Source organism: Peromyscus californicus, unplaced genomic scaffold, assembly GCF_007827085.1.
Source record: "Peromyscus californicus insignis strain IS unplaced genomic scaffold, ASM782708v3 Scaffold_7__1_contigs__length_154581171, whole genome shotgun sequence".
NCBI classification, from domain to species: Eukaryota; Metazoa; Chordata; class Mammalia; order Rodentia; family Cricetidae; genus Peromyscus; species Peromyscus californicus.
Window position 1 is genome coordinate 31,107,506 of NW_026294595.1, and position 26,653 is coordinate 31,134,158.

Sequence of the window (26,653 nt, forward strand, 5' to 3'; positions counted from 1 at the left end):
AAAGTGATGGTATGAATATGAAACTAAAGAATATCAATATGAGAGATACTATACTTCATATAAAACTACTATATAAATTTGATATATTTAGAGCTCTCAAGAGTTTTGAACATGGTAGAAAGATCTATTTCCCTAAGCCACCATTATTTATTTAGGAAATGTTACAATGATTCCTGTTTCTATTATTCTAAACACAGATCACAGAGGTACATTTTAAATTTGCTGTCTCTGAAGTTAAATTCTAAGGCTTTGATTCAGTTATAGTAGTTTCTCGACAGCATTCCTAATTTGAGACTAATGAAATATTTATTATATATTCTTCTTGCTGTTTTAACATCACAGTGTTAATGAAAGTGAATCCAGGCTGTAAACTTAAAGTGGCATTTTTTAAAAATCCTCAGTAGTGGCTTAATTTTCTTCCCAAACCAAAACTGAGATAACCATGTTTGTCTTCTTTGGCATGGTTAAAGTTTCTTGCTTCACATGGAGGGTTTAGCCAGATCTAACTATAAAGTCTTTTAGATTTCCTATTTTGGGTGCCCCCCCATTGTTAATAAACCCTTAAATTCAATAAAATGATGTTTACTAAAAAGGAAACATTCTTAGCTTAGTTGCTATGATAGTGCCACAACAATTTCAAGAAACACATCATTTTCTTCTAAGCATAACTGGCCATTCACATTAGCTTAATGTGAAATGTATTATAAGATACTATACTTTGAAGGAGAGATGGCTCAGCGGTTAAAAGCACTGGCTGTTCTTCCAGAGGTCCTGAGTTCAATTCCCAGCAACCACATGGTGGCTCACAACCATCCGTAATGAGATCTGGTGCCCTCTTCTGGCCTGTAAGCATGCATGTAGGCAGAACACTGTATACATAATAAATAAATAAAATCTAAAAAAAAAAAAAAATGCTTTCTTTAAAAAAAAAAAGATACTATACTTTGGTCACTATATAAAGTACTATAATAACTACAAACTTCAGTTATTAAGAAAAGAGACAGAGTGTTTGGGGGAAAGTGAACACCAAGGAGTAACAGCCAATGCTCTTAACCGCTAAGTCCTATCTCCAGCCCTGGAGTAGGGGGAGATTTTAAAGCCACTTATCAGGATGTATTCAAGCCAGGTATTGTGGATGACCCTCTTAATAAAGCCCTGTTACTACACTACTGACCAAGGAAGGAAAACCAAAAGTTCCTAATCAGTATGGACAATTTCCCCAACAAGATCATGCCTAAAAATAAAAATACAACTGCAGATGTAAGCTCAATAGTAGAGCATTTGTCTAGTATGCAGGTGGCCTTGTATTCAGCGTCTAGTACTGGGAAAATAGATATTCAGAAGAAGCACATTGATTTATTGAGGGCAATAAATCAAAGAGTAAAAACAAGTGCCCATCACACAACCTTACTCAATTGTTCTTAGCATCCCAGATAGTTTCTAATCTTAGATATAAATGAGTGTTTTATTTACCACTTCACGTACTTTCAAAATAAAATAAAAAAAAAAAAAACAGTAGTGAAAGCAGTATGAATACTATAGAAGCTGAACAAGGGACTGGAGAGATGGCTCAGCAGTTAAGAGTACTGACCACTCTTCTAGAACCTTGGTTCAATTCCCAGCACCTACATGGAGCCTCACAATCATCTCTTAACTCCAGGCACAGGGGATCTGATGACCCCACCTCAAAATAACAAAAACAAATTAAAAAATTAAAAAATAAAACAGTAATATAAAGCCAATACATTTTCTGTTAAATATCTAAATAAAAGGTAAACAGTATTTTTATAATTTGTTCACATGTAGAAAACATTTATTAAGACAACTCCCATGCTTGGTTTAGTTTACTAAATTATTATTCTAAAGTAAATCAAATAGTCTCTTCCACCTCTTATCTGTGTTTCACATCCCATATTCAGTAACCTATGGTCAATGTAGGTCTAAAAATATTACATGAAAACTTTAGGTTTGGCAACATTTTGTGCACAACTTCAAGTAACCCTCATTTTACTTAATAATGGCCCCAAACCTAAGTACAATGACAATGTAAAGGAGTTATCAGAGCACAAAATTTCCAAGGACAGATAAACTCTAGTATTACATGGCAACACAGTAGGGCATTTAAGAAAAAACAGTAACCATGTGTATATGGTTCAGTTTCAGGAATCCACAGGAAATCTTGGAACATACATACCTAATAAGAGGAGCTACCCTTCATGCTCTGAGGAAGTTAACTCAGCTGATTGCATTTTACAATTTTACAGAGAGAAGCAGCCTAGCACAGCTATTAAGGTAGACTAGCAGAATTCCTATCCTAGCTTGACTTTTAGGATCTTGGATTGCTATGACATTGACCTCTCTGGACCTCAATTTCTTATCAACAGCAAAAATATTATCTGACAGAACTTATTGTGAGGAATCAAATGCAAAAATTAAAGGACAGCTACTGGAGTTGTCTCACAGTATTCATGGTTCTAATACCACCTAATGAATAACAAAATCTCCAAACACTTATCTCATATAAAATGGCAAAGCATTTATATATAATCTATGCATAATCCTGGAAAATTTTAAATATCTAGATTTCTTATATTACTTAATAAATATTAAATGCTACATAGCTTTTATATTGCAAAAATGCCTGAGCACATTCAGTATAGACACAAATCTTTCTCTAAATATTTTTGAATGATCAATGGTTCAATCTATGCACAGCACCTGAAAACATGAAAGACCAACCAACAGTACTTTATTAGCATTGTGCTTATTAAACTTTTACAATGAAAGAACCTTCTATATAGCCCTTTCCCTCAGCCATTCCTTGCCTATTTCTCAGGTGTTTTCTGTTTTTGGTTTTTGTTTGTTTTCCTCATTAAAGGTATCTAGCGAACAGCATACACTTTTTACCTTCAATAGAAATAAATACATAAGAAGTCAAACCCAGATTTAGAATCAAATTTAATGCTGGCTCTGCAATGTTAGTATACAATTTATTTAACTCCCTAGACCATCCAGTTACCAAATATAACCTGGACAATAGAGCCCACTCAAGTTATCACAAAGGGGGACTAAATTCAATAAAGTACATGAATTTCCCAAAGCTTATACAGACATGAAGACAGAATTAAAATCATTTACAACAGGCAACATAATAAATTCAGAAATGTAGTTGAATAAAAATGAGTACCACTGTATTTTTTAAAGGAAGTTCTAAATTCAATTTAAGAAACACAGAAAATAGTGGTTCTTAAGTCTTATAAAATTAAGGGTTTTAAATTTTGCGGGCGGTGGTGGTGCACGCCTTTAATCCCAGTACTTGGGAGGCAGAGCCAGACGGATCTCTGTGAGTTCGAGGCCAGCCTGGGCTACCAAGTGAGTTCCAGGGAGGCTCAAAGCTACACAGAGAAACCCTGTCTCGAAAAACAAAACAAAACAAATTTATACTAAAAACATCATCTAAAGCCTTTGGGACACAAGACCGTTATAATTCCCTTTTCATGTTCTTCAAGCTAGATTCAGTATTACATCTATATACTTTGTTAGTACTGAAAGGGTAATCTATAACATTAAATACAGCATGCAGAGACACACTCACTGATAAATACAACATGTGATTTTTATTATGTGAGGTGTACATACACAATCCTAGCTGAATGGATCAATCACTGAATGTAACCTTCTGACTTACCAAGAGGCCTACCTAATATACAAGACATAACATGACACTATTTTATTACAATGAATTTGTTTCTGTGACATACATTCTAAACCAATAAAGAATAGCACAGTAAACACAAATCAGCAATACAGTCTATTAGTACACAAATCAGCAATACAAATTTATTAGTACATAAATCAGCAATAGTCTATTAGTATCACCACTAACTCAAGTATTTTGCATTATACATGACTTGTGTGGATTGTCTTTAATATGACTGGTACCATAGCACATTACCATAAACACAGGAACAGTGTTTTTTGCTATGACCATGACAACTATGTCACTGGGCCATTAAATGTACTTGAATACTATAGGAAACTGTAATACAAAGTATCTGTATATATAAATATAGAAAATGTATAGTTAAAGAAATATAGCAGATCATAAATATTTTCAGGTCCACTATAATCTATTAGACTACTATCATACATGCAGCCATAAGTTTACTGAAACATAATTATGCAGCACATAGAAATCAATGAAGTCTTCTTCACAGAGGCAGCAACTTTTCTAGACTACATTTGGAAGGAAAAAAAAATATCAAAAGTTTAAGATAAACCATTCAAAATTTTTTTTAAATGAAAAATTAGATCCTTAGATACAACAAACTGTATTTCAACCCAAAATATTTCTCAATTTCTGGCATTATAGTCCTTTAATAGAGCACCAAACCCACTTAGAGAAGTCAGTTTCCATTTGAGCACACCAAGAAACAATGGATTTAAGCCCACCAAAGCAAATGACCACAACTTTAGTAACTACTAGTTAGAATTAACCATTGCTTAAAATAGATGGAAAGTAACAGATGCTAAGTTGACTACAGGAAGAAAAAAAATCAAAGACTCATATGTATAACATTTCCAAGTACCCAGGAACATTCCCACACTCTCAGTATTGCCAGCCACTCCACACACGATGGGAGGCTTTTAAGAGCAAGCTACACATCGCACATTTATATTAAGAACATTCATCAGAGACATAAATGTCTGACAAAAAAGAAACGTGAAGGTATAAGACAACCAAATGATGAACTATGAACATCAACAAGAAGACATAATCTATCTATTCTTACTTATAAACCTTTCAAGACAGGCCCATTTCCCTAGGTAAACACTAAGAAAATGGGGGTAGGGAGGGATCTTCTAGTCCACCTGTTTTAGAATGTTTACTAAGTGTTAGTAGTATTTCTCATGAATAAGATGCTCCTAGGGAAAGGTGGTAGGGAAGACAGACAAGACAGCTAGCATCTGCTTTAAAAGGTTCCTCCAAGACTTCCCAATAACAGTATTTTGTGCATCTCAAAGAGGGAGCGATCCATTCTTTCAAACTGAGACAGTCTTCTCAGATCACTCCAAACATTAAACACTTCAAAACATTACTGCATCTCAAGTTTTGAACGAGTTCATATTTAAATAAGTTATCATCTAAATATAACTGAAATAAGCACATCTGTAGTCTTAGTATAAACTGTCAAACTCTAACCACAGTATACAAGTAAAGACAACATTTGTTCTAGGCTAATATTCTTTATAAAGAAAAGTATGTGCTTGAGAAATGTAAATGCACAGAATTACCTAGATTTGAGAATTTATTATGTGCCTTTTAACGACTGGCTAATATTAAAAATAAAAACAACAAAGTATTTCACCAGTAAGGTAAACTAATGCACTGGCTATCTTGAGAAACCTCTATTACAAATTTACCTTTTATGTTATAAAGACGTATATGGCAAGATTTCATTCTCAATGACATGACACAGGTAGAAATACATGTGCCTATCATTAAGTGAAGTATTTAGATTTCTTTACTAAAAAAAAAAAAAGAAATCCCTTAATTACTTCATTTTATCGGTTTTTGCTAAATGAAAAGGCCAATAATGATTCAGATAAACACAGAGACAATGTAAAGTCACAAGTAACCTCTGGGAACACATGATCAGTTACTTTCTAGCTTACATTGTAGGAAATAGTATCTATTTGTTTCATTCATTCAACAAGTATTACTGAGCACCCACAACGCACCAAGAATTGTGCTCAGCACCTACAGAATTATTAACAAGAACAACTTGGTTCTTGCTCTGTAAGAGCTTATAATCTATTACTTGTTAGGAAAATAACAAATCAGAAAACATTAATGAAAAAATAAAGGAGGAAAATGTCACAAAGTGCCAAAATAAAAAAGTAAAAATTCCAAGCATATCAAATAGGTGTTAAATAACTTAGAGAGGAAGTAAACATTGTTCAAAATTATTTCTGAGGAAATAATTTAGGCAAGCAAAAATGTCATGGTAACAGTGATCTTGAAAGCAAGAGGACAAAGACAGCAGCATAAGCTTAAAGAGCTCATATAATCACTTTAGGCACCATGAAAAGCTTAGTATGAAAACATGCACCACTCATTGCTTTGGCATGTATTGCTGTGGAATTTAAATACTAGGCCACAGATACAGAAAAACACTGGAGATTACTGAGCAAAGAAATACATTTTACTTTTTATTTTTATTTTTTATAGGAAACAGCAGTCTTGAAGCAAGAAAACCAGCTCAAAAACAGTTGAGTATCCTAGGGATGGGAATGGGACAACCCGGGCTGTTACAGATCTGTGAGTCTGTCTTACTCAGTATTAAAGTAAGAAAATCAAATTCATTTGTAAAATATAATTACTCATGGATATACTATCAAAAATTCACCACCAAACCTGAATAATTAATTAGACATTTTATTTCCATATTAATCCAAGAAAGTTGATACCACAAGCTATTAAATCTGGAAGGGAGCTCAAGACTTAATTTCATTCTTTTCATAAAAGAGGAGGAAAATAAACACTCAAGGAAGAGTAAACCAGCTAATAGGACTCTGTTGGGCAAAGGCAAAACTCAGCTGATAAAAGATAGCAGAATTTAATGTTCTTGGTGATTAAAAAGCACATACAAAAAGAATAAAACAAGAAAACACTTTAAAGAGAAAACATGTTTTATTCTGAATGGATATGGAGGAAGACAGCCTTATACATGATCATATTTTGACAGAAATTTCTGCTGCAAAATATTTACTATTATTCCTAAGCAGAAAAAAAATTTCAGTAAATACTTAAAAAAAAGAGAGAGAGAGAGAGACCCCTCCAAAACCCTACATACTATTTAAAGTTCATTTATTAGTAAGGTCCCTTCCAGCAGTACAATTTTCTAATTCTATAATTAATTGACAAGTATGACTTTCCCAAAAAGTTGCTGCATCAGGAGGTAATTTCATCTACATGATAGGTAACTGAGATAAATTTGAAAGATAATTATGATTAAGTTATATTTGCTATTTCTAGGTATTTACTCAGCCTGAACTGGAAAAAATAGCATTCTAGCTTATCTTATAAATGAAGAGGAGAAAGCACTGAACATATCACTTCTTGAAGTGACTAGATGCATTTCAATTTTACAAACCCTGTTTTACCTTGGATTGCTATTGTCTAGTCTGCATATTGTTTTAGAAACAAACTTTACAATTGCTTGTCATATTCAGTAACATTTCAAAGACCACAATCATTCTGCAAACACAGACTGCTTCTTATTTTATTCTTCAGCTGGTCTAAGCAAGACAACTTAGACGTGATCAATACAGCAGATATCTGACAGAAGACTGACCTGTTCAGGACCTTGGTACATATCAAAATCCAGATGGTAAGTCTCTTTCATAAAAAAATGCCGTAATATATGCACATAACCTATGGACATCTTGTATAATTTAAATCATCTCTAGATTACTTATAATACCTAATACGATATACATGCTCTATACATAGGTAACTACATAGCTGTTCATGTGTTGGAAAGGGAATACGACAAGGCAAAGTCTGTTGGTGTTCTGGAAAAACGTAATTTATTTTTCATGCGCTACAATTAGTTGAAACAGTGGATGAGGAAACCTGAAGTTATAAAGAATCAACTATTTTTGAAGATTATATAGCCTTCAGTCCCAAAATCTATACAGTTTTTAGTAAACTTTTAAAAAGATGGATGGCAAAACCATATATTCACTGCCATCAATGATACAGGCACCCTACTTCTTCTCAATTATCTTCATTATAATTATTATTCATTAATAATTCTGAGCATATGTAAACAGAAGAATGATGTAGGAAAATGATCAGCTCATCATTAAGAGAAAGTTCACAGACCTTTAAGAAAGAATCTTAGAGTCCTTGAGGATTCAGTATATCATGCTTTCCCAGCTTCATAATGCTGAAAAAAGGTTAACTAGCTTGACTAAAAGGACGGACCCATATTTGTTAGGTAGGAAGGGGGGTACTAGAAAATGATCTAATTTTGAGAAAACAATGCCTATTCTCTTGAGACTTTCAGAGCTAGTATCCTATTCATTCATTATCCTCACCGGGACCAACCGAGGGAGAATTCTAAACATTTAAATAGTCAGGTGTACTTTATGACGCATAAACATTGGACTAGAAAAAAAGTAGTAGAAAACCATGAAGCAAAATTCAGAAAATCTGAAGTATACTGACTAGCAAGTAAACTTACTAGGAAGGCAGTCACTGGCACAGCTAAAGAGAAGGGGCCATAAAACAAACTGTGACCAGCTTATGCCAATTACTTCAAAAATAAAATCTGCATTGTACTGAAAATGACTAGCTGGCATCTCAGGTTTGCTAGTGCAACAGCACCATTACAGCAAGGGTAAGCAGGTCAACCCCTTGCAAAACTTACCTTGATTGGCCCAATGGAAACAGAAGGCCCCAGAAAAGAGAGAAGCATCTGGCAGTAGCAAATTGTTTTATTTTATCTTTCTGTGGAAAGAAACTAATTTTAAATAAGAACCAGAGCATTTAAAGAATAAATATTTTTTAAAAGCTCATTATCTAGTTAGAGCAGCTCTACCAAGAAAACAGGAAGGGCTCTGTGCTGCTTAGAGATGGAAAGGTACAGAAGAAGGATCAGAGTTGTCTCTGCATCTCCTAGGGAGCTTAAAGTACTGTTATTCTAGAGTAACAGAGCAAAAGAATCTTTTATATAAGGAACTCTTGCAGGCAGAATCTTTTCAGTCTGGTGCCTTTGAATAAAAAATTTATACAAAATTAAGGGCTATATTCCAAATATAAAAGAAAACCACTTGACATTGAGCCATTCAACTTTTAAGGTAAAATAAAAAGAGAAACACAACAAGTTCCTGTTTCCACTACAATTTCACCAATAACTTTAGTCTTCATTGCTTAAGCCATTATTATCAAAGTCAACAGCACTCATTAGCAAAAGAAAATATACAACTGGCTTTCCAAAATAGTTTGCTAACTGAAATTTTCCCGACTTATCAAGACATTCATATGGAATAACCCAGGCTGCCCAAGGATCTGTGTATTATAGAACCTTCCATAGGACACAACTGTTCATGAAACTGAAGCTCTGGCCTTTCTGGAACACTTCTAACTTAGAAAGAGAAATTCTGTCTACCAGTGTCACTGAGTCAACTAAAATCTTTTGATCCCAATCACTCCTACAAAACGTCCACTTACAATTTGTGCTAGGGATGCAAGGGGCAACTGACAAGCAGGAGTGCTGAAGCAATAATCACTTTAAAAATTAGGTAGAAAATGAGCTAGCTATTTGTCACTGTACAGGGAAGAATTAGTAGTAGAGCATAGAATCCCTTCACACCCAACAAGATATTCCAAGAATAAAATCCATTCTAAATGAAAATCCCAAGTAATGGCTATTTTTCTGATGCTACACATTTATACAGTTCACCAAAATTATTTTATATCTATATTTACTCCTAGACCATTGAGTATCAACATGCCTGGAAAAAGTCATTAAGTCAAAGAGCCTAGATGCATAATGTCACTTTAAAGATTTTGTTTTTGTTTTTCAAGACAGGGTTTCTCTGTGTCACCTTGGCTGTCCTGGATCTCGCTCTGTAGACCAGGCTGGCCTTGAACACAGAGATCGACCTGCCTCTGCCTCCCCAGTGCTGGGATCAAAGGCATGTGCTCCCACGCCCAGCTTAAAGATTCTTAAATCTTAATTTTGTTGAGGAAGTCAGTAAATTTTTTTCTACAGTCTTACTACATTCAAAATTTGGTTACAGTCATGACCAATATTTGTCTTGTTTGAAAATATGTGGATATAAACTAATCCTTAAACAGCCAAAAGTACAGCACTGACCTACATTTTAAAATTTTGATACAATAAAGCACAAATAAAGAAAACAAAGTAAAAAACATATTCTTACTTGTCCCATTGGAGGCCCTCCCATAGGGGGCATCATCTGTGGCATCATTCCATGAGGTACAGGAGGCATGTTTGCTCTCTGACCCATAGGGTGCATTCCCATTGGTGCATAATGCATGCCAGGATGCCCCATCTGAAAAGTAATGAAAAACGTAAAGTGAGCAAGACACAGTACATGTTTCTCAAAAATGTGACTTATAAAAAAAAAAAAATCAATTGACCTGTAAGGCACAATATTAAGTCAAACTGTGATTAAATTATTAGATTAGCATATACTAACATTAATCTCTTTTTTTTTTTTTGGTTTTTCGAGACAGGGTTTCTCTGTGTAGCTTTGGTGCCTGTCCTGGTTCTCGCTTTGTAGACCAGGCTGGCCTCGAACTCACAGAGATCTGCCTGGCTCTGCCTCCCGAGTGCTGGGATTAAAGGTTTGCACTACCACCGCCGGGCACTAATATTAATCTTGAAACAAAATACACTATAGTGATTATTTTAAAGAGCCTGAAAATTAACAAAACAGGGAAAAGTTAAATCCATTATCAGATTACAGCCCCCTTCCCCCCACAATGATTTAATCAATTGCTAAATGACTGCCTAGACTTGGTGGCTATGTATTGAATTCCAACTTAAAAGTTGTTACGGTGAACACAACTTTGTCCCCTTTATACATATAACCAGCTTCTATTACTTAAAATTACATTAATTTGGATAAGGTTTTGTCATAAAACAGAATGTGGGTACTGAAGAGTACTTCATTTAGAAATAAATACACTAGTTCCTAAGTCAAATATTTTAATATAGGTAAAATATCAAACAAAGACTGTCATTCTGTCCCAGAAACTAAATGCAAATAACAAACCCGTTTAGCGAACTTAAAATATTACACATACACACATATTCATACATACATACACACATATTCATACATACATACACACACACATTCATTCATTCATACATACATACATATATATATACGTCCATTGTTCCTGGCCCGAAACTAAGTATCCGCTGCCAATTCTCCCAACAGAATCCCCCACCCCTGCAAACCCCCACCACCGCTCCCGGAGCAAACAAACTATGGCAGCTTCTCCCTGAAGTCCTACAGACTTAAGGCGCCCTGCTACCACACAGGCCTGGGGCTCTCAGAAGCACAGCCCGCCCGGGTCCCAGCACCTTCCTACGGTGTCTGTCTAGGCCAAGACCACTGGGACGTCCAAGGTCCCACATCCGTCTTTGTGCATTCCCGCCCTCCATTCCTCTCTCCCTTGGGACGGAGCCCACCATCTGGAGCTCTTCCTGGTATACTCTTCTCCGTTTGGAGAAAGCTTCCTGTTTCTCTGACTCGGTTTTTTCATTGTGCCGCTTTCCCCTACCCAGCCGATCCCTTACCGAGGGCCGTCTCCTCAGGAAGCCGTCAGCAGAGACCCAAGAACTGGAGCACAGGTTTGAGCCGGACAATCTCCGCTCCCCGTCCCCGGGACCCCGCGAGGGAGGTTGGCTCTCCATTTCACTCACCATGAGGCCTCCACGCTCGGCTCCAGTCCCCGGCCTCATCGTCGGGCTCAGACTGCTCCGTCGGCGGCCACTGCCGCTACACATACCAACAAGAAGCGATCTGAGTGGCTGGCGCCCGCTGGGGCCAAAGGGTAAAGGCTGCCCTGAGCTCCGGGGCGGGATCAGCGGGGCCAATACACTGACGGGCTTCCCCGCTGTCCAATCAGAGCGCGCTACCGACACGCAGCTCTGCGGCGATTCGCCCCCGGCCTCAGCCTCGCTCGGCGTCGCCTGCATGGAGGGAGGGAGGGGACGGAGGAAGTTTCTGCGTCGAGTGCTCAGCCGGGGCAACTCCACCAACTTCCCCCAGGAAAGGGGACACGGCCGGGACCCAGCTTCCCGGCCTGGAACCACCTCACCCCCGCTGGGGGGGGGTGGGGCAGTGGCGTCCGGCCACCTCCGCCGCCACCCCTCCCGCCCTAGTTACGTTCGCCCCACAAACCTGAGGCCCCCCAGGGTGGGGTGGGGGCGGGGTAAGCGGCCCCCAGCGTTATCGGCCCTAGTGCGCGCGCGCGGTTGGCGTGGGTCAGGAGGGGGGGGTGGGGGGGGAAGAAGGGTCGAGCTGCGCGCGCGCCCGACGCTGAGCGCGCGCGCCCGGGCGGGCGGGCGGGGAGCGCTAGAGGTGGAGATAACACGCCGGAGGGAGGCAGCGATTGGCCGTTAGGGAGCGGCCCAGAGCGGAGCGGGGGAGCTGCTGTTTGTTATGGGGGGGTGGTGGGGGCGGACGGGCGGTGCGCGCCCACCGGACCTGGAAGGGCCGAGTGAGCCCCGCTTGTGAGCGTGTGCGTGTGTGTGCGTGTGTGCTCAGGGGCCCCGGGCGCGCGCTCCCCCGGAAGAGGAGCCCGCGGTGGTCGGTCGGTCTCCGCTCGCGCACCCCCCACGGCTCCGCGCGCGTTGGTCGGGCCCGCCGGCCGCCGCCGCCGCTGATTGGCTGTTGCCCGGGGCGCGGGGGCGGGGCGGCGGCGGACGCTCGACCTCCGCGGGTCTCCCTGTCTTTTCCCGCCATGTCGTTTGTAGCGAGTGCGAGGCCCGCGGGCGCGCGACGGCGCCGCCGGGTCACCCCTCGGGGCCCCGCGACTCGGCCTGGGTATTCCGACTTCGCTCAGGGGGATGGCTGGGGCGAGGGCGAGGGCGACGAGGACGAGGGATGCGACCCAGTGGCCCGCGACCTGCGGGCAGAGTTCTCAGCCGGGGCGTCGTCGGAGCCCAGGAGGGCCCCGCTCCTCCCGCCAGTCGGGGACGGGTCGCCCGTCCTGCCCGATAAGCGCAACGGCATCTTCCCGGCCACTGCGGCCGCCAGAACCCAGGCTCGGCGGTGGCCCGTCCAGGTCCTCTCCATTCTGTGTTCGCTGCTCTTCGCCGGCCTCCTTGCTTTCCTCCTCGCCATCGCCTACCTGGTCGTTAAAGGTACTGACTGAAGCCCCAGGCCCTTGTAAGTCTGTCCGGAGGAAAGTCGAGCCGGTGCATCACTCGCCCCATTCACAGTTGCCTCCCCGAAGCTTTTCCCTCGAAACTGTACCTTTCCTTAGTCGTCGTCCTTTTGTCTTCCCTCCCTAGATGGAGGACCCTGCTCCATAATGAGAACCGTTTAGAAAGGATCTGACTAAATCCACACTCTTAAAGGAATGTAAAGGCATGGAGCACTTGAGTTGAGACGTTAGCACGGCTGTTTTATCAGACAGAGTCCCTACTTTTAAAAGGTTCATGAAAAAGTGCATGTGACAATAGGCTCTAGATCTGCTAAGGTTGGTTCACAAATGAACAGAGAGAAATTGGAGGACAAAGATTTCTTTCCCGCATCCCAAATTTCTACTTTTTATAGGCAAAATAGCTTTTCTGTTCTGTGTTTGTAACGAGGTAGAGTTACTGCCGGACAGAGTCGTCTTCTGCTGGGTCAGAAATTGACATACTGGCCAAATAGGAATGCCCGAAAGACATTCTTCAGCCCTTCCCCGTTCGGATTTGTTGTATGGTTTAGTATTCATTATAGTGGACAGACATTTGAATTTAGAGTTAATGGTGTTGACTTTTGCCGATTTATTGAGAAATAGAAACCTCAAAACCGAGTATCATGTATTAAAAGGATTCAACACTTTGTCACTCCAGTGTTACTTTACTAATGAAAAATCAGATGCAGTTAGCCCTTGAACAGGTTACCATTGTTTGATTTTTGTGGGGAAGATAGATTACTTCACAACATATTATTGGCTGTTAACTATGGGCCTTAAAAGTTTGGCTGCCATTGCTTCAAATCTGTCACACTCTTGACCATTTTTTTTTTTTTACTTCAACCCTGATAGTTTTGTCGTGCACACAGTTTATTTTTCTTTTGTTATATAAAGTTATATGCCCATAAGTAGAAGTTCATCACAGAGGACATTGGTGTTTTCGACACTGGAGCAAGGAACTGAAGTCAAAACGATACTCTTAAATTTCTTTTGTACAAACTTTGTTCAGCACAACCAGGAGATAAACACTACTCTTATATTTATGAGTCTTGTAAAAGCATTTGCTTGCCGAAGGTGACGTAGGTCGTAAATCAGAAGTTGAACCCAGCTCTGACTCCAGGATACTTTTGGCTGTTGAACAGTTTGGATATTCATGTCGTGAAGAAATACTATTCTACCCAAACCTCTCTTTGTGTTTACAGAATTGCATGCAGAAAATTTGAAAAATGAAGATGATGTAGATACTGGGCTGTTAGGTATGAACTGATCATTTTTTTTCATCCCATCACTTACTTTTGCTTTTCTAAATTATATTTAAGTTATACAGGTTTGGGGATAAAATATTTTATATATACCATGTATAGTTGATTCATTAGCATTTTTTCATATATATGGTTGTGGTTAATGTTATTAGACCTCCTTTTTAGATAGACATTTAGCTATTTTCCATAATTTTATAATGGGTCACTAATGCATGTTTACAGAATTCAACATAACTGCATTACTTGGGTCCAGCAAATACTTAAGTCATTTCTAATTATGTTTTGAAAAAGGCTTCCTATACTCCTTCAGGAATTTAGAACTTAACTTGCTCACAAATGTAGCCAACATAAGTAGTATATGCAACAGACTTCAGAAGAATTTAATGTTCACATGTTTTTATACAAAGCAGTTTCTCTTGAAATACAAATTTTAAAGTAATTATTGGTCATTAATGTCCAGGTGAGTTTCTAGAGTCCAAATGTCATACATCATGTAGTTTATTGCTTTCTAGTGAAGCCCGTTATTGATGGTATCTTTCTCTCTCACAAATGACTTTGAGTTTAGAACTTTACCTATTTGATGCATTTTATTTTTAAATTCAGGACTGAGGAAAACAACTTTTTTTTTTTCTTTTTTTTTTTTTTTTGGTTTTTCGAGACAGGGTTTCTCTGTGTAGCTTTGCGCCTTTCCTGGGACTCACTTAGTAGTCCAGGCTGGCCTCGAACTCACAGAGATCCGCCTGGCTCTGCCTCCCGAGTGCTGGGATTAAAGGCTTGCGCCACCACCGCCCAGCTGGAAAACAACTTTTTATAGCAGAAACATCAATGCCAAGACAGAAACCTAGGAGCCTCTGATCAAAGAGAGTAAATACAGTCAGTGTCAAGACATTTATTCACTCAGATTCATGGGAATTAATTTTAAAGTAAGCGTAGTTTGGCTTATAGAAAGTATATCTATTATAGCATGTGGACAGTAGTTTTTTTCCAGCAGAAAAGCATTCTTTAAACAATCTGTTTCACTAGTAGCAGTTGGCTTAGCATGCACATATTCTGATCTCTAGCATCACCAAAATAAGAAAACACCCGTTTCAGAGAAGCACTGCAGAGGTGATTAAGTTCTTGATAGAATTTAGGTGATTGTGGTAATGCTTGTCCTTATATTACTCTGAGCTTGAATTCTTGTGGTTGATATATTGAGCACCCCAATAAACTTATCTTGGGGTCAGAGAACAGAACAGCCACTATATTAAAGATAGGTTTTGGCAGTGGTAGCACACGCCTTTAATCGTAGTATTCAGGAGGCAGAGATCCAGTCTGGATATCTGTGAGTTCAAAGCCACACTAGAAACAGCCAGGCAGTGGTGACATACACCTTTAATCCTAGGAAGTGATGGCAGGAAGCAGAAAGGTATAGAAGGTGTGAGGACCAGGAATTAGAGCCTTTTTTTTTTTAAGCTTTTAGGCTTTTGAGCAACAGTTCAGCTGAGATCCATTCAGATGAGGACTCAGAGGCTTCCAGTTTGAGGAAATAGGATCGGCTGAGAGGTTAACTATGGCTTGTTCTGTTTCTCTGATCTTTCAACGTTCACCCCAATACCTGGCTCTGGGTTTGTTTTTATTTAATAAGACCTTTTAAGATTCATGCTACAAATTCTCATCTGTTGGAGAACAAATGCACAGCAAGTTCTGCAGAATGCTTTGAACTGACGGGCCTCTGAGCAAACTTTCCCTTGACAAGGAATGTCTAGGGATTTATATCCTTATCCTTTTTATAATTGATATAAAAGTTTGAAATGAAAACATGAAGAAGCAGGGGAAGTTTTGAATAAACTTGTTGAAATTTTCAACTAAGTTAAAGTGTCATGTATTGTTTTTGATTTGGTTTTCTATTGCTGTGAAGAGACACCATTACCATGGCAACCCTTATATAGAAAAACATTTAATTGGGGTTGGCTTACTGTTCAGAGGTTTAGTCCATTATCGTGGTGGGAAGCATGGCAGCATGCAGGCAGACATGGTGTGGAGAGGTAGCTGAGAGTTCTATGTCTGGATCAGCAGGCAGGAGGAAGAGAATGAGGCACTAGGACTGGCTTCTGGCTTGAGCATGTAAGACCTCAAAACTCACCCCCAGTGTCACACCTACCCCAACCAGGACACCTCCCAATAGTGCCACTCCCTATGAGCCTGTGGGGACCATTTCTTTCTAACTACCACATGTACCCCTTTTATGTGAAAATAATTTCATCATTTTGCATTATTTACTAGGTATTTTTGTTTATTACTAGTAGATCTGTTACATTAATATTTCAATGAGACATTTAAAGTTTATTACAGAACTGCTTCAATATTTTAATAGTAGGTTGATTTTTTTTCTTTAGAAAAAAAGTAATTTGAGCCCAGTAAGTACTCTACCATGAAAAGAATTCTCTTTCTTTTTTTTTAGGTTTTTCGAGACAGGGTTTCTCTGTGCAGCTTTGCGCCTTTCCTGGATCTCGCTCTCTAGACCAGGCTGGCCTCGAACTCACAAAGATCCGCCTGCCTCTGCCTCCCAAGTGCTGGGATTAAAGGCGTGCGCCACCACAGCCCGGCGGAATTCTCTTTCTATAGACATAAAAATTTTGAATACTGCAAACATTTTTGGATCTTAGTCTAGGGTTGGGATAAAACGCAGTATGGTAAGAATGTAGCAACATTAGCAGCATTTCTCTTTTTGACATGGATAAGAATCAGTCAATTTGCTTGTGTGTGTATGTGTATACACACGCTTTTGGGTTATGATTCAGCCCAAGGTTGAGTCCAAGGATATTTAGCTTTTATGAATCATTCTTGTGTAGATACTCAAAGGACCGTGGGTTGAAAACTACTTTTAAGTGCTTGAACTAATTGTTGTGTCTCCTCCTCCCCACATAAACACTTTTCTTTCTAAACTCATTTTTCTGAAAATATATTCAAGGGTGATTAAACCTCGAAAGTAGGGGCAAGAACAATGCAGTGGTTAAAAAAAACACTTGCCACTCTTACAGAGGACACCAGTTCTGTTCCGAGCACCCATATGGTGCTCACAGTCATCCCACAGGCCACAGGGTGTGGCCTGACCTCTGTGGGCACCAGGCACACAAATTATACATATACACACATGCTGGCAAAACACTCATACATGTAAAATAAAATTTAAAGGGACATGGGTGGTCTAGAGAAATGGCACAGTAGTTAGGAGCACTTGCTGCTCTTGCAGAGGAACCAGACTCAGTTCCCAGCACCCAGAGTAAAATAGATATTAGGAAAAGCTCAATTCTTCCTTAAAGTGAAAAATTACCTAATCTCAGAATTTGGTTTTTCCAATGTAAGATTCTTATAATTAAACCCACAAACTACTAAGGAAAAATACAGGTATTTGTACCTGTGTGGGATAATGCAAATGTTTCACCCAAACATCACTAAGATCACTAAGAAAACTACTTTAAAAAGAACAAGCTTTATCCAGGCCTAGTGATGCATGCAGAGACAGGAGAATCAGACATTAGCTCCATAGCAATATCAAGGCCAACCTGGTCTATAAGACCCTTTCTCTAAAAGTAGCTATAAGAGAAAAAAAAAAACACAAATTCAAATTGATTTGAAATTGCATGTTTTACAGTTTATATTTTTAAGATTATACTAACATTCATACTCTGAATATGCCAAAAATATTAATTTATTTAAACCACTTATGTCCAATCAATATGTTAGTTCCAAAAAAAGTATAATGTGACTGTTTCCTCTGGTATATTGAAGACACAGGTGCAGAGAACATAGAGTGAACAGAATTAGCCATTAGTTGTTTGAAGCTGAGTGGTAAATACATAGGAGTTCATACTTTTCTCTTAACTTTTTAATACAAAAAGTTTTTAGAAATGCAGACAGTTGCTAACATATTTATTTGAAAAGTAAGCATACCTTGAAACTAATGTATTTTGAAAGATGCACTAACAAAATGATTTGAGTAGGAAATCTGTACTCTTCCCTGTTGCTTCATTAGTTGAAAACATTGAGTCCAGTAAGTGTCAGTTGATGGAAAAGATGAAGTTTCCTCATTATATCAACTAAAAAATGGAGCTAAAGAGAAGTTAGATGTGTGTTCTTAGTTCAAGGTCTGTACCTTTGATAGCAGTACACACTGAAAATCTGTAATGGATGTCTGTATAATGTGCTGAGTCCAGAATGTTATTTGCAACATTTTTTGTAATAGTGAAAAGGCTGAAAAATATGTGGTAAGACTGTTAACAGTGTGTACTGATAAGAAAGCCTTCAACTAAGACTGCTCCATGAAAAAAGCAAAGTCAGAATCTTATTTCTGGGCAGTACACTAAGAAAAGAACTTCAGCTGAGTACTTTCTGTGTTATGTTCTCAGTATCTGCTAGCTTTTACAAGATGCTGGCAAGCTCCAAGTTAGCTGTCGGGATGGCATAAGTCACTTTGCAAAAGAAGACTTAACTTCATTTTTATGTGCGTTCAGTTTTCCATCTTAAGTAAATATTGAGTTAAATGAGTTTATAAATAGTATTAAAATGTTACCTGAGCTTTCATTTTTGGAGCTATCCTGACAAAATTGTTGGAGTTAACTTTTGTGGCTTTTTTGCTTATTTATAGATTTATAGTTTCATAATTTTCAGAACCATAGACACTATTAGACTACAATTGCAGTGTAGCCTTAGCCTTATCATTGTGACATGACTTTCTAGTCATACAGCTGTTTATTACTTCAGAATGAATAAAAAAATAACTTAAATGTCCATGATGAAATTGTACAATAATAATCAGGATGGATATCTCAAGAATACTTTTTGCTTGTGTGAATAACAATTCTGTTTCTTTATGAAAAAAATTCACTTATTTAAATAGTAGCTAGAGAAAAATGAGATGGCTACTCACAAGAATAGTTTTAGTAAAATGATGGGTGTGCTCTGAAAGTTCTGAGATAGAAAAGTCTGGTTGATTTAAGTAGCAAGATACTGAAATAGTTTTAAGTGATATTTCCTTCTTTACCTTTATAAGGTATCTTGAAGTTTCATCATTTCATAGCAGTCTATAGTCTTGATTTTTCTTGATTAACATTTATTTTAGAAATTTTATATAAATTATACTAATCTTGGAGTTAAGTAACAGATAACACTTATTTGCCAATACAGACATTGCTAAATTGAAGTTCATAAAGTTTGTAATTTCTGCCATGTTCTTACTAGGTAACAAGAAGGTTGAATTTCAGCCTTTACTATAATTCTTGGTCCCAAATTGGGCTAAGATCCTAGAGCCTTGAGTTTTGAAATTGAGGTGCATTCTGACGACATTTGCTGAAGTGAGTTACTGTTGAAACATCTTGCATTCTATTTTGGATGTCCTTTTAGATGTAGCACTTACACCATAGGACCATTGCTATTTCTGTACCCACTTAGAGGTATCTGCACAATGATTTTTGGGCCAACTGCCAAGATGTACAAAACCACATTCCTGTCTGGTGTACAGCTTTTTCTGGATGGCTGTGACAGGAAGCCCAACAGCAAGCACTCTTGTGTCAATGCAAGGTTCAGTGCAAGCACAAGCACATTTACTCAAGGTAGGAACATCTTTCTATGTTTTTCTGTTCCACATAAACAGCTCATCTGTATTCCAAAGTTTATTCATTTTTTTTCTCTTCAAGAAATTTTAAGTTTACCTTTCTATCCCTGATTAAATCTGTATACTAGCTTTGTAATGTTACAACATTCAAGCCAAAGATAAGGTATTTCTCCTTTCCCTTGCATGTACTTGTGGGGTAACTTAAAAAAAGGGTGGGGTGGGAAAAGGGGAACTGACAGCATTTAGGTCAGTATTTTTCTTTTCTTTTTTGTGACAGGGTTTCTTGTGTAGCTTTGGCTGTCCTGGAATTAGCTCTATAAACTAGTCTCCAGCAAAGTCGTGTGCCACCACTGCCAGGCTTTAGGTCAGTCTTTTAAAACACTTTACACTTCCTTATGTTTAATTACTTTGCTTTTTACATATCAACATTGTTGTCAGTGTTATTAAGCTTCAGGATTTACGAACAGCACAATGAACATATTTCTTACCTGCTTTCTGGTAAAATATTCTGTAGTATACTATTTTTGGGTAGCTAGGAAATTGCTATTTCTTGTCATCCTTTGGTATTCTTTGTCTTTCCTTCTGGGACTCTGAAAGTATCTCATGTAAACTTTAGTAAGATTATACATTTTTAAACTCCCCTTATCAAGAAGCAGTCAGAGCTGGGCAGCACTCTGGAGGCAGAGGCAGGTGGATCTCTGAGTTCGAGGCCAGCTTGGTCTACAGAGTGAGTTCCAGGACAGCCAGGGCTGCACAATGAAACTCTGCCTTGAAAAACAAACAACAAATAAATAAACAAATAACTGGGTGTGGTAATGCATGCCTTTAATCCTAGCACTTGGGAGGCAGAGGCAGGCGGATCTCTGAGTTTGATGCCAGCCTGGTCTACAGAGTGAGTTCTAGGACAGCCAGGGCTACACAGAGAAACTTTGTCTTGAAAAACAAACAACAAATAAATAAACAAATAACTGGGTGTGGTAGTACATGCCTTTAATCCTAGCACTTGGGAGGCAAAGGCAGGCAGATCTCTGAGTTCGGGGCCAATCTATACTGTATTCCAGGATAGTCAGGTTTACACAGAGAAACTGTGTCTCAAAAAAAAGAAAAAGAGCAGTCAGAATATGAGATACATACATTATGGTACAACTTCCCTGCCCCTCTTCTTTTCAGAAAGGATAGTCTTACTAGAGAAACAGTTTTGGAGCCTGGGTTGACTTTTACCTTTTTGGAGACAAGGTTTCCGTGTAGCCCAGGCTGGCCCTGAACTCTCTGCGTATGGGAGAATGGCCCTGAACTTCATATTCTTCTGCTTTCACCTCCCTACTGCTAGGATTACAGGCATCCCCACCACTGAGGATAGACCTAGTATTTTGTATATGATGCACAGGCAGTCTGCCAGCTAAACTATATTCCCAGCTATATTTCATCTCAACTTTTTTAAATAAATTTTAAAAATCACATAAGCCATGTGTGGTGGTGCATGTCTTTAATCCTAGTACTAGGGGATACAGAGGCAGGTGGATGTCTGAATTCAAAGCCGGCCCGGTCTACATAGTGTGTTCCAGCATAGCGAGAGCTACATGGTAAGACCCTTTCTCACCCCCCACCCCAAATCACATGTGTCAAAATGGAAAATACTCACGAAATATACCCAGGAATAGGCTTCTCCTGTTCACCATTCTTCTTCCTACAGAGGACCAGTGTTAAATTCTCAGTCTTCCCTGGGATTTTTTTTTAATCAATATCTTAAGTAAAATATATATGTATCCATATATAGTGTGTATACTGTATATGGATATAGATGTACTATATTTGTATATGTCTAGATATAGCACACATATCTCTGTCTAGATTAAATTTGTAAGCGTGTTTTCCTGTGTAGCTCAGGTGAGGACTGCTTCTTGCTTGGAGTCCTGAAGTCACAGGTCTATATAACCATGCCATTTTATGCCTTGTTCATTGATATGTTTTAGAATTTATTGTGTATAGTGTGGGATATGAATTCAACCAGTTTTCCTTTTTCTAGATAGTATTGAAATGTTTTGTGGCTTAGAGGAGTTGCTAGTGTTTAAATTTAGGGCCTTCCATCTGCTAGGCAAGGATGTTACGATTGGCTACAATTTCTACCCCACGTTAACATTTTTATTTATTTGTTTTTTATGACAAGATCTTGCTCTATTATAAGCTAACTTACTTGGCTTTTCTTCTAAATGTATTTTGTTCCTCAGGGTCCATGTGACTAATTGTTAAATACAAGGTCCAGTAGCATTCAGTATTTGGTAGTAGTCTGCTATTGAAGATTACTGTCTAATATATAAATCTTAGAATTAACTTCACCTGGCAATGGTGGCACACACCTTTAATCCCAGCACTGGGAGGCAGAAGCAGGTGGATCTCTTAGTTTGAGGCCAGGCTGGGCTACAGAGTGAGTTCCAGGAAAGGCTCCAAAGCTATGCAGAGAAATCCTGTCTTGAAAAAAAAAAAAGAATTCAAGAATCACAGCCTTGATCTGAATTCTGATGTTATCTCCTTAGAGACCTTAGCGAATGTAAAATTTATTTTTAAAAAAATGTTTTCCCAATTGGTAACTACTAATTTATTTATACTCTTATTTTCTTCTCACCAAAATTGCTCGGTGAAGCCAAAATGTTTTCCTTTTTATTCCCGTTACTTAGTACTGTACCAAATACAGGGTAGTTCCTTTGTATTTTCCTGAGTAGATGTAATGAATTAAACTTACGAAAGACTTTAAAAACTTGAAGTTAAAACTGGGGACTGGAGAGATGGCTCAGCAGTTATGTGCTGCTCTTGCAAAGGAGCAAGGTTTGTTTCCCAACACCCATGTGGCGGTTTACAACTGTTGGTCACTCTGGTTCCAGAGGATCTGATACCTTCTGACCTTTGCAGGCACCAGGCATACATATGGTACACATAAATATATGCAGGTAAAACACTCATACACAGGAAATGAAAATAAATAAATTTTAAGAAATGTAACTATACTACTGAAGAGAATTGGATTCATAACAGTTCCTTACCCTCTGAATTGAGTAGTATCCAGAAATTTTCAGATCAGTTTATTCCTGGGTCCTGTCACTTTGTTTATATCTTCTAGTGCTTTCTAACCCTTATCCCTCAACTTGGATTCACTATATTATCATGCTTTTGATTTGATTGATTCCTGTAAGAAAAAAGTTCTAAATTGGTCAATTTGAGATCCCAACTCCTCGGTAAGTTGGAAGTCAACTTCAGTTTAATACTGAGCAAGGATGAAGAGCCAGTATTTTCATAGGAAAATTATAAAGACTTGGAGGTATTCCACAATTGGTTGATAGGTCAAAAGTGCTTGTTTTGGAATGAAAGAAGGCACTTAGTACAAAGCAATAGCAAATGCCAGATACTGCTCATGAAGTTCAAACTGTTAAAGACATGCTAAGAGTAAATTGTTTTGACTATTTTTGCTGTAGTTGAATGTCATAAGACCAAATTTTATATTTTTAGTAGAATTTGTCTTCACTTGCACATATAATAATTTCATTAAAATATTTAATGATACAACCTCTAACTGCGTTCCTGTAATTTTTTTCTTTATGTGGGTTAGCATGTGCTAAACTCAAATCTCTAAAGAAATTTACATCAGTATCTGGACATGAAGAGCCTAGTTGAAATTATTTTACTAATTCTTTCTCTCTCTTCCCATTAAGGGTTCTGGTCTCTGCTGACACTGTCTCTAACTGCTGGATTCTCCTGTTGCAGCTTCTCTTGGACAGTGACTTATTTTGATTCTTTTGAACCAGGAATGTTTCCGCCTACTCCTCTTTCACCTGCTAGGTTCAAGTAAGTGCTTCTGGGTTTGTTTGTTTATTTTTGTTTGTTTGTTTGAGGTGTTGGGTGTGTGTGAGTGAATCTGAGTTCTCTTAAACACAGTAAAGTTGAAGAATCAATAAACTGGGATATGTTGAAGCTCTAGATTTCAGTATTAAGACAATAACAACACAAGATTTTTCAGCATTGGCCTCGCCTTTAGGTGAAGAATATTTTAAATTCCCTATCTAAATAATGTACTTTTAAAAAATACTGAAAATCATATTTGTATGCCTATGAATTTGCATTTGATGTGGATAAATATTTAATTCATAATTAAATATTCTAAGAGTTACACTTAAGAGTGGAATACCATACTATAGATTACTTGGTAGCATTCAGTCAGAAAGCTTATTGGCTAAAATGGAAAAAGTTTAAATTGATATTCCTTTGCTGCCCATTATAGCAATATCTTTAGTAGAGACTATCAGTCTTGTGTCATGTGCTCATTTTTCTTTTATTTGTATTTGACTTCTTCCCTGATTGCTAGTCTTGTATTTCCAGCTCTTTTGGCCTTAAGAGTTTTGAGGATTAAAGAGTTTTAGTGTTCTTTTAAAGATCTATTAACTAATTATATTGTATTAAGTTTTAATAAATTAATTTTTTTATTAAATTGTAAGTAGAAATAAGGAACCTCTTGTCAAATATTTATTAGTCATTAAAATGATAGTTTTAGATCACTTACTTTGTGTACTTGATTGTCTAGTATTAAAAAGTTTTAAAGCACTTATAAAATATATTTTAGTATGCTGTGTTAATACTAATTTTTACTAGTAAACACAAAATTTAAAATACAAAATTATTTTATGTTTATTCAAGTGAAATTTAAGTATACGTTGAAGTATACACATAAACACAAAGTTTGAAAATGAAAATATTGCCCTCTAGTGTTCATGAAAATAGACAATTATTTCACAATGTCTAAGTGTGTATTCTCCGTGTAACCAGTAGAGTGAGTCCTTGCACAGGAAAATAGACTCTTCCTTACGAAAATGTTGAAATCTTTAGACTGTTTACTTAGAAATGAGATATATTTCCCTAATGTATAATATAATGTTTTAATAAAAATAACTTTATAATATGTTATAGCTTATCTTACTACCTAAAATAAAGTTAATATAAACATGTTTGTTGCTTGCTTAAAAGTAATTCTGATTCTTGGTTGAAAGATATTAAAATAGCCTTATGGATATAGCTCGCTTGCTTAGTGTGCGTGTGGCCCTTAGTTTCCTCCCTGGCAGTACATAGTGTGTAGTGGTGCGTGTGTTTAATCCCAGCTAGTTCAAGGCCATTCTCGGACTACATAGCACGTTTGAAGTCAATCTGGGCTACATGAGACCTTGTCTCAAAAAGAGACAAATACAATGAGTAAGTGTGTGTGTGTGTGTGTGTGTGTGTGTGTGTAGATAATGGAAATAACCTATGAAAATTACTACCAACATTTTTTTTTTTTTTTTTTTTTTTTTTTTTTGGTTTTTCAAGACAGGGTTTCTCTGGGTAGCTTTGCGCCTTTCCTGGGACTCACTTGGTAGCCCAGGATGGCCTCGAACTCACAGAGATCCGCCTGCCTCTGCCTCCCGAGTGCTGGGATTAAAGGCGTACGCCACCACCGCCCGGCTTACTACCAACATTTTAACGTATGTTTTTCCATTCTTTCTGTGCCTTATGATTATTTTAGAAATGGGAATTGGGATCACCGTGTATATACTATTTTTCATGATAGTCAAAATTCAAAAATGTAATTGTTTTATTTAAATAGTCTTGATATTCTTTATAGAATAAAACATTTTAATAAAAGACAGAATAACTAATTTCAAGGGAAAAAAATCAAGGCTCCTTTTCTATGACTTGCATTTAACTGAAACAAAATTCTTAATGAAATAAAGTAACGTTTCTTGCTATTTAGTAAATATGAGGTGAAAATATAATAAAATTAGCAATCTGAATAAATAATTTAGCTTGATACTAAAAATGAAATACTTTTCTTGTCACTTATTTTTATTTAACAAAAATTGTACTACATTTTATTTAATTGTGTGTATATGTGTGCTGTTGCCAACAGGTACACATGTGTGAAGGTCAGAGGACACTTTGGAGGAGTCAGTTCTGGCCTTCCACCATATGGGTTCTAGGGATTGAATTCAGTTCTTCCAAGCTTGGCCAAAAGCACTTTTACCTGCTGAACTATCTTGCCTTCTACCAGTATATTTTTTTAATTTGGCTAAGTTTACAAATGCATGGAGCCATTTTCCTGTCAAAGTCCATTAGGTACCTTTTTGAAAATATTGCTTTATCTTTTATTTCTAAAAGTGCTATGCAAAAGTGAAAATTTTGCCCTAATATACTTCTAAAATAATTACATGGAGAACTATGTCTTAGCTACTTGGAATTTGCATTGTTAAAGAACAAAGCAGAAGTTGGGATTTTGTGGAGTATCTACAGTATTCCTTAGTTGTCATTAGGTTATAATTTAGTCTTGTATAATTCATTCTTTTTTCCCCACAATGTCTCATCAGTATCTCCAACTCACTTTCCTCATTCATTGGGTCTTATGAGTGGGTTCCAAGCAGGCAATCAAGTGTATGCATCGTCATTACTTTATGTTGTGGCATCTACATAAGGCACCTCCACACAAAATTACCATATACAAAGAGACCTTTAAGTTATTTTGAGGTTCATTTTAGGAAGGCTAGTGGCAGAACCAAACATTTTATTTAAGTCTTTTGTGATTGGAGAGGAAGTTAGGTAGGATATCTACCTTGAAGCTGAATTTTTCCTAAAAGTACAACTTTTAAACTAGTAATTTAGTACAAGAGATGTCTTAGGGATTCCAAATAAAGATCATAGAGGAGCCAAGTTTCTAAGCTCCCCATAGGTGGTACCATTAATAATGTTCTTCCATTTTATAACATGAAGAAACCGAGTCCCAGGACCTGAAACAGCTTGTACACTCCAATTATTTGCATGTAA

The 26,653-nt window shown here is 37.8% G+C and overlaps 2 protein-coding genes across 10 annotated transcripts in view; one reads left to right on the forward strand and one right to left on the reverse strand.

Moving 5' to 3' along the window:
• Prpf40a (pre-mRNA processing factor 40 homolog A) overlaps nucleotides 1-11,765 on the reverse strand; it is a 54,051-nt gene extending 42,286 nt beyond the window's left edge. For 4 of the 8 annotated variants that reach the window (XM_052724759.1, XM_052724758.1, XM_052724757.1 and 1 more), the window contains exons 1-2: nucleotides 11,475-11,765; nucleotides 9,958-10,089 (exon numbers count right to left, since the gene is read on the reverse strand). In XM_052724759.1, the coding sequence (XP_052580719.1) occupies nucleotides 9,958-10,089; nucleotides 11,475-11,750 (408 nt within the window). In that variant the 5' untranslated portion in view covers nucleotides 11,751-11,765. Of the gene's footprint in view, nucleotides 1-9,957; nucleotides 10,090-11,348 lie in introns of all 8 variants that reach the window. The other 4 variants (XM_052724755.1, XM_052724753.1, XM_052724752.1 and 1 more) reach the window with 1 other exon arrangement.
• Nucleotides 11,766-12,238: 473 nt separating this feature from the next.
• Nucleotides 12,239-26,653, forward strand: part of Arl6ip6 (ADP ribosylation factor like GTPase 6 interacting protein 6) — a 29,282-nt gene continuing 14,867 nt past the window's right edge. The window contains exons 1-3 of one of the 2 annotated variants that reach the window (XM_052723427.1): nucleotides 12,239-12,920; nucleotides 14,164-14,217; nucleotides 16,667-17,847. In XM_052723427.1, coding sequence (XP_052579387.1) covers nucleotides 12,518-12,920; nucleotides 14,164-14,217; nucleotides 16,667-16,788 — 579 coding nt within the window. In that variant the 5' untranslated portion in view covers nucleotides 12,239-12,517 and the 3' untranslated portion in view covers nucleotides 16,789-17,847. Of the gene's footprint in view, nucleotides 12,921-14,163; nucleotides 14,218-16,666; nucleotides 17,848-23,523; nucleotides 23,657-26,653 lie in introns of those variants that run through there. The other variant, XM_052723426.1, reaches the window with a different exon arrangement.